Source organism: Lepisosteus oculatus, chromosome 11, assembly GCF_040954835.1.
Source record: "Lepisosteus oculatus isolate fLepOcu1 chromosome 11, fLepOcu1.hap2, whole genome shotgun sequence".
NCBI classification, from domain to species: domain Eukaryota; kingdom Metazoa; phylum Chordata; class Actinopteri; order Semionotiformes; family Lepisosteidae; genus Lepisosteus; species Lepisosteus oculatus.
Genome location: NC_090706.1, coordinates 5768850 through 5777501, shown reverse-complemented (window position 1 = coordinate 5777501; position 8652 = coordinate 5768850). Strand labels below are relative to the sequence as shown.

General features: G+C 44.0%; 1 protein-coding gene across 3 annotated transcripts; it reads right to left on the bottom strand.

The window, feature by feature from the left end:
- Nucleotides 1-2511: 2511 nt before the first annotated feature.
- LOC102695528 (synapse-associated protein 1-like) lies at nt 2512-8499 on the bottom strand. Of its 3 annotated transcripts, none has more exons than XM_069195577.1 (10): nt 7935-8499; nt 6586-6683; nt 6110-6172; nt 5977-6025; nt 5707-5780; nt 5368-5507; nt 4904-5034; nt 4391-4443; nt 4112-4268; nt 2512-3504 (listed from the first exon to the last, which is right to left on the bottom strand). In XM_069195577.1, exons 1-10 carry the CDS (start codon nt 8095-8097, stop codon nt 3377-3379), a joined length of 1056 nt encoding a protein of 351 aa, XP_069051678.1. In that variant the 5' UTR covers nt 8098-8499; the 3' UTR covers nt 2512-3376. The 3 variants fall into 3 exon arrangements, with proteins under 3 accessions (XP_069051678.1, XP_069051677.1, XP_069051679.1); XM_069195576.1 differs by having other exon boundaries at nt 4112-4271; nt 7935-8498; XM_069195578.1 differs by lacking the exon at nt 5977-6025 and having other exon boundaries at nt 4112-4271; nt 6106-6172; nt 7935-8496.
- Between the last annotated feature and the right edge of the window lie 153 nt (nt 8500-8652).

The window sequence follows — 8652 nt, the reverse complement described above, 5'->3', positions numbered from 1 at the left end:
AATGTTGGACTAATCATATTATTCATTTTATAAAGCAGTGATTCCCCATTCTGAATTCATATTCCATCTGAACTCTAAATCTTCAGTTTTAATTGATGACTTGTTTGATCTGCTTGCTTGTTTAGCAATAAAGGATTCAAGGAAGCAACCAATTATGAAAACCAGTAAATACTGGGTCTCCAGGACTAGGAAGCCAAGCTACAGGATAAAATTAGCGCATTTGTTTTCCATTGCAGACTAACTCAGAAGATGTTAAAAGCTATGTGCAATTGTCAAATTAAATTTTACGACTACTGAGCATTTTTAGCCGTTTCGCCTAATAAGTGGGGTTAGTCTGAGAGATTAGTCAGGATTTATTTGCATCTGTGAAGCCAGAGAGCAGAAACTAGGATGTATGTCGATTTTCTAGACCTCAGCACAGCCCCATCCTTCATCAGCAGACAAAACCACAAAAAGATCACAATTGTTCAAGTGCTAAATGTCTATGAGACCCTTGCTTCAGAGGAGGTTTCAAATCAAAAGTACTTTGTGCAGCGAAGAATGATATACAGCTCTGACTTTAGAGTATGATTTCTAAAGCACATTTATTCTGATTATATTGTGGAGATTTCAAAACGCTTTAACCCTGGGACCTGACACACAGAAACAGCCCCATGGTTTTCTGTGCTGTCACAGTTCAGTTCCTGAGCAGCTGTCCCCAGAGCCCATGGAGAATCCTGGCTGCTGGCTCACAAACTGGACTGTCCGCCTCTCACAGATGGGTCTCCATTGCACACTGGGGACACCCCAACCCATCTGTCGGCCCTGATTGATGGCTTCAGCTGGGTACTAGTTGATTATGTACAGACACAAATTCATCTCCTTCCATCACTTGTTGTTTCCAGATGGGGTCGCTGTTCTCCATTTCCTGGAGAGACAAACCCCACACAGACAGACAACCGCAAGCACAGAATCAAACCCAGGACCTTGGGTTTGAACTGTGAGACAGCTGCCCCACGTTGCCCATTAGCCACGTAAATGTATATATATATATGACAACTTAGAAGTAATACAATTTAACAAGGGGAATTATATTGAAAATTCTTGCTGTAACTCATTTTGATGAGATAATGAAGCACCAAATGGGGAAGAATATGGCTACAGACAATGCTAATGCACGACACCACTTACATTCTGCTCTTTATACTGATGCTTCGGTACAAATTGTCTTTTTATTTGGCAATGCTAATCACAGCCATGAACACGTATGGACACTGGAAACAGAAAAAACACAGAATGTTTGGCAGAATGTGTTGCCCTTTGGACATTGGACCAGGAAAGCCCTTAGCTGCTACTGTTTATTCCACTGACCTGAAAAAGCAGCCAAGGAAAATCATTAGGTTCCAGGGAAAATCTGTAATTGTCGCGGTGATTAAGTGTTGTTGGCAGAATCTGGGTGTAGGATGCTTGAGACACAGTTCCCCCCCCAAGTTAAATCTCTCCTGTTGTCGCTCTGACATTTATTCAGACCTTTTTACTACCAAACTGTGTGACTACTTTTCAAAATCTGTTTCTGAAAAACCAGACGCAATCTACTCTTTTGCCGTGAGCCAGGTTGTCTGCTAATTAAGAATGAGATTAGCCAATGTTATGTTTGAGTAGGCAGGGGTGCATAGCATAGTTTGTTCAGCTTACAGGAGTATTAGGGATATCAGTGAAAGACTATGAAGCACAGCTGTTTTGTTTTAAATCTGCCAAGAGGAGTGATTGTTTTTTATAGGGCTGACAACTTGGTTCATGACAAAAGAGTATATTGCATAGGGTTTCAGTTTGTTTTTCAGTAACAAATTCTGAAAAGTAGTCACAGCGTGGTAGTAAAAGGGTCTAAATAAATGCAAGAAAGACAATGAGAGATTTTTAATTAAACTGTGTGTTTTTTATCCTGTATTGTAGGAGAACTGACCTCAAACAGCGGACGGACTCATGCAGATTGAGCTCAGAGATCCCGACGACATTAGTTTGACCTGGGTCGTGTCACTAGCCGACCATGACTTGGACTCTCTAGGTAGCGATGCACAATGATCCGAGCACCACTGGGACAGGGCTGAGAGTCGTCCACCAGGGGTCTCCAGCATTCTGGCAAACAGTGACCCCAGTGACCTCTCAGTGAAGACTGCAGGAGTGCAGGAGCTGCTACTGCACAAATGAGCCTTAAACGCAACAATTTGCAATTTCAAACTGGGTGGATATAAAAAATAAAGCTAACACAGACAACCAACATAAATTGTAAACTGTATGTACAGCCTCATTTTAGTAAAGAAAATCCCAAAGATAAACCATCTGATTATAGAAATTCTTAACACAACCATGCTAAAACTAAGTTATATATATATTTTTTTTTTAATTAAGACATTTAATTATGCTACCAGTCTTTAACTCATTATCACCAAATCATTATCAAACTGAATTTGCAATCGTATAATCTGAAGCTCATCAACAGACACATTTAACTTTCATTAACACAAGAATCAATTTGCTTTCATATAAAATCTTTATTTTTAAAGCTTGTTTATTTACAGCATATGCATCACTTTGTATTTGACACTCCAAGGCTTTGGAAATACTGACAGGTATTTAAATAATTCACAACAGCAGGCAGACTGAATGCTGATAGGATTATTGCTTCTTGAAGAAAACTGTAATGGTATTATATGAAAAACAGAGGTGAGCATTTCGGCAGCGGTGTTTAAGTTAGAACTGCTCCGGTGGTCTCTGGGGTACGAACTGCAAACTGTTAAGCACTGCATACTAGTCACAGGAAATTTACAATGGCTCCCATGGAAAAATATTTTCTTGAGTGGAGATTAAAAAAAATGTAACAAATATGACAGAAAACCATTAAGATCCAAATAATACATGAAAACCTGGACAGTCAATTGTAATACGTGCACTCTGAATGAGCATTGTATAGGTGTATAAAAATGCACTGAAGCCACTATACAGCTTAACTGGTTTACATCTAAATATACCGTGGAACACCGTGGAATAATAAGGATAAATAATAAAGTCTGCTTCACGAACCTCTTTCATAAATGCACTGGAAAAGATTTTGATCTACCTCAAAATCATTCACCATCAGGATATTTTGCATGGGTTCGAGCTTCCCCCAAGCCCCCTCTCCCTAAGGAGTGTGCAGCCGTCTAATTTTAAAACCTGTCTGCCAGTGCTTGTGTGTGGAGCGTGGGGGGACAGTGAATGCAGCTCTTCTCCCAAGCAGCTCCTCTTTCAGGGCTCAGTGACACAGGGAGACAGCGCAGAGAGACAGGGAGTCCAGACCGGCGCTGGACAGGTGCAGTGTGTGGCTTGAACGGGGAGCCGCAGTGGAGGCCTGGAATCGCTACTCGTAGCCCTGCAGCATCTCCTCAATCTCCACCTCCCAGTCCTCGTCCAGGGGCACCCCTTCCTCTGCCAGGTCGAAGCCCTGCAGCTCCTTCTGCAGCTCCTGCTCCCACTCCGGGATGTCCCCTGCAGACAGGTGAGACAGACAGGCCCACAGACACCACTGCATAAGAAGTCCTTAAGAAACCCAGAGCTGCTACAAGAGGGATTAGTGCCTGTATGAAAGTGTGCATGGTAAGAGAGCTGTATAACATACAGCTGTTATCAGTTCACAGAGTTAAAACCAAGGCTGTGTAATAGTGCAAAGGGAAAGGTATTTCCTCGTTCTGTTCTTTGGATTTACATTAATCAATATGTATCATCTATGTTTGATCATGTGGTCAAAGGAAATGTAGGCCATTCAAGCTTATTATACATTTCTTAGCACAGGATGGAAAAATATTGAAAACAAAATGCAAAAATCATTAAAACAAATACTGATAGTAAACAATATCAATTGCTTACTGAGACTGTTTCTTATGTGCATGGCTGAATAAACGAGATACGGTATATTGTGATGATGAATATACTGGGATCTTTAAAAACGAAGGTTCATGCTTGATGGAATCACTGAATGGCTCAATGGTCTGTTAACATCAGAACGTTTTCTTATGTTCTATTTCGCTAGACCTGATGGAGGGCAAGCCTGAGTAAAGTACTGCATCGAAACGATGAGAAACAAAGGTATCTTTACCACTGTCTGTGCCAGTGTGACTGGGCACTGTGCCACCCATGCCAAGCTGCTCCCTGGCCCTGATCACATCCTCCTGGCTGAGGGCTGTAGCTCTGAAAGTGTCACTGATGAATTCTCCATCAGGAGGGCTGGCAGACAGGCTGTCCAGACTGACTGGCTGCTGGAGAGAAATTCAAGATAATATATTTTCATTGCGCCAGGGCCTTAAAAACCCCACCGCCGGCCTCCCTTTCATTCAACACTGCCACTACAGGCAGCTGTGTCTCTGATCAGCCTTACCTCTGGAGCACCGCCTGCCTCCCTAAACGCTGTGGGCACAGGGTGAGGCAGTTCTGAAATAGAAAATACACTTCTGTCATGGGCTGAGTGGATCAGCTCAAGGTTGAAGGTTTTCTTACTAGTGTAGTTCATGCTTTCTAAAAACTCATCCAGTGGGATCCATTTGGTGAGGCCACAGACTCCATAACTAGCAAGAGTGCTTCAGTATTTTTACATGGCAGGGTGTTTGCCACTAAATATTAGCTTAAATGCCACTGGTCTAACTTATTCAGTACTGATTATTAAAAATCATCCATTTTCTATCTGTATGTTTCCTTGCTTAAGCCTATTTAAATACATTAACATTTACTATTAAAGGGAGGTGTGATAAGGGGAAAGCAATCAAGAAAATCTAGAAGCATTAACAATAGTAACAAAAAGAAAGACATTCTACATTGTCAACGAGCTTTCTGAACAGTGGTACAAGTCTGATTGTGTAAGTCACAGCCAAGGTGAAGACCCTGACCACTGTACCTGCGCTGGCCTGGCTGCCTGGGAGCCTCCTAGTCTCCCTGTGCTCCTGGGTCAGGGATGACAGATGTGCTGCCTGCTTGATCAGAGACACACGGTAGAAGTAGTTTCTCCAGAACACCTCTTCCTTCACCCTGCAGAGCCACAGGGAGAGGCAGGGTAAGATTCATAGCAGTCATGCTTCTTACTACTGTGCAGGTCTTTGGTCTCTCCAACACCCATCATGGAGATGTATTTATTATCATTTAAATCAGACATTGAACAAGGTAGCTGCTGCCAAAATCAAACAACAGAAAACCAACTACCCCCTAGGCACGGTGTCCGAATCTCAGTACAGGAAAGGATTACAACCTGCTTGACTGCGTGTATCAGAGACGAATGTGATCGAGGGGCGGTGAGTTGGCTTCTGAAGAACAGTACTGGTGTGCGTGGGACAGTAGGCAATGGTCTGTGTGTGAGGGACTCACTGTCTAGGCACCAGCTCGAAGCGCATGCTGCTCAACATGCTGTCCTCCCGCAGCGTTGCCATGGCCACCGGGGTGGCCTGGCTGGAGTCAAAGGGGAAGTGAACTCCGGCCGGGGGGTCACGCAGGAAGTTCCTCCGATCCTAGACGGGGAGGAAGACAGGAGAGAGGAGGGCGGAGAAACAATATGGAGACCGAGCGAGAAACATGTCAGGAAAAAGAGCAAAGAGCCTGGCTGCAAGGTAGTCGTATGTTTAAGGATGAACACATGCTCACTAGATAGAAAATTATGATTATTACTTAAACGTACGGCTACACCTGCTAGTGTATCTGAGAACTTACTAGGGACAAAGCCAGGATCTGCTGTTTAACAGTCTCTTCGTCACTGCATCCAGACCAGGGAGGGACGGCAGCCTCTGAAAAACACAGGACCCAGGACTCTTCACAGACACAGGCCTCACTGACATAAGAATCTGCTGTCCTGTAGTCACACACTTCTTCTCCCTGAAATTCATGGCTCGCAAGGAAACTAAAGCTTTTTTCCCCAAAAAATATTTACCCATTTCTAAATTCTAATCCTGAGTAGGAACACGCATCAACATCTAGTCCTACCTGGGTCTGTAAAGCTGTAAAGCCGTGCTTTTCCAATGCTAGAAACGAGCTAGAAGAAGGTAAGTCCTCATGAGACAAACAGGCGGTTCTTGTCCCGGGGTGGCCTCATGGAGTGGTGTCCAAGCTTACCTACTTTGGTTTGTTGTTTTTCTTGTAGGAACCTCTCCTGCTCCTTCTTAAAATCCCCCAGTATCGTCTGAAAGACAAACACCGCAACACAACCAAAATGGGTATAAGAAAATGCAAATTTCCAGCTGTTGAAATACAGTACTCCCAAGTCAAAGGCAAACGCAGTATCTATACAGCAGCCATTACAGAAGTAGCCTGCTGCTGTCAATATCTCTCTGTGCACGCACCACATCAGATCTCCAAAGCCTGTTACTTTTGCACTAAAACTACAACTGAGTCTGAATTGAACTCTTTGACTTGGGGTGCACCAAGGGAAACGCAAGGAGAATGCAGGCAGTGTACAACCATAAGCCCTTCTTGATCACATACAGAGACACAACCTGAGGAAACAACGTTTTATGGTAGAAGTATTTTCTGCAGTTTCCCCCATGCGTCTGTGAGCGTGCACGGCTGAAGCAGCGAGGGGATCTCTCTACTCGCCCTGTCTATGATCGGATGTCCCTCCACAGATCTGCGGAGATTCTGGGCTGTCTCTGCCACCTTCCTGGAGGCTAAGGCGGCTGCACTGAACAGGTAGGCTGTGGAGAGAGGACAACAAGATCCAAAACCAAAGGTCAGAGGGAGGAGTCCGTTAAAGCAGAACGAGCTGTCTAGCACAACATCTCCACTGTCTAGTACACAGCACTGAAAAACAGCACTTTCCTGTCATGCGTATTGTCGGCATGGAAGACTGGGGGTTGCAATAAAAGGTGATAAGATGAATTAACTGCATTGATATAGTGCTTTTCATCCCAAGGTGCCTTACCACTTTACCAACACTGATGTGCTGCACTTGGTGATGTGCAGCAGCCATGCTGAGCCACCTACAGCCCCACTCCACTGCAGGTGGAATAGTGAGAAATGACTTCACCTATTGGAATAAGAGGACATTTAGGGAGCCCAGGCTGTGCAATCCCAGAGTGGAATTTAGCCAGGACACCAGGGTTAACATCCCTACTGTTAGGAATAATGCAAAGGTATTTTGAATGACCAAGCAGTCAGGACCTCAGTTTAACATCTCAGCTGAAGGATGTTTGCTACAGCCCAGTGTCCCTGGTTTCCAGTATCCTGGTACTGGGATATTGGTTTGGGATGTTCTGAACCAGAGTGCAAATTACCACCTACTGATCCACAACACCACCTGCAAAAACCCCTCCTCAGTATTAAGCAGCCTCAGTCTCCCTCAGCTGCTGTGATCTGGGTGCAGTATGTGGTGGCAATTTGGCTGAATTCATCTGGATCTCTTTCTGCACTCTACAAAATAGTTTTGGAAAACGATTTAAAAAAATACAAAAACACCGTCAGGTAAAGGGAAAAGTCTTCGAACAACCATTAACCCGAAACAGTTAAAACAGACGAATCCTATTTTTTCTCACAAAGTCTTCGCCAGATTGCATTTCCCGGATTTCTCCTTCCTACTTTCAGGATTTCCTTCAAAGACACCTACAACTGAAGCCGTGTTTCTTCACTCAAAGGCACATACAGAGAACATTTTGAAAAGGTTTTATTTGCAGCAGAGATTTGTTGTTTCGTTTGATAACTCACGGTCAACAAAGTCTCTTTCATAATGGTGAAAATATGTGTACACACCTACTGTACAGTATCTGTGCTGAAGTTATTTATGCCGACGGTTCCCAACCAAAGTTTCAGTCTAGATGCTTTATGATGCTTTATGTTTCAGTCTAGATGCTTTTATGATGTGTCGTGTATGTTAACTAGCTTAGACAGAACTGTGGTTATGTAACACCAAGCGATCTGCTATCGAGCTAAAGTGTAACGGGATTTCTTACTTCCGATCGCCCTCGGTTCCTTCTGCGCCTCTCCGGCGGCTGTTCCGCCGCTCCTCTGCTCATCCACCGAGACATCCCCCGGGACAGTCTCTCCCCCCGACCCCGACTGGCCGTCTCCTCCGGAGGCGCGGAGCCAGCTGCCGAAAGGCAAAGACTTGAACATTTATCCGTCACTCAGCTCCAGCAACTGCCAGCACCATGATTAAACTTCTGCTGCTAAGTAACACACAGCCACCCCAGAGACCGGCCGGCCACTGCGCAGCTGCAGCGGAAGAGTGCGAATCCGCACAGTTCAAATAACGTGTGTTCAGCCGAAATTGATCCAGCTTGTCAAGAAGATGGGAGAAGCTATTACACTATTGATTTCCCACCACCGCTACAACAACAACAACAACAGTTATAAATGTATATTTAAACTAGTTACGTGTTGATTTTTATGCTACCACAATATTACATACTTTCAACATTGTAAGATCAAATTCAAACTCTAAAAAGTATGAATGCCCTTTTTAATTGTTTTCAGCTTCGTGTATTTGTTGCAACTATGATTCATGTTTTCTGTCATTTGGTGAGACGCTTCTAGTTAAAAAAAACGGGCGGATAAAAAAGCTCTTAGAAAGAAAATGGCACACATGGCTGAACTTCCTGCGCATCGGTTGTACTCGTGTTGCGAAAACCCACTAACAATAATGGGTTGTATGGTATATTGCGTAACCTC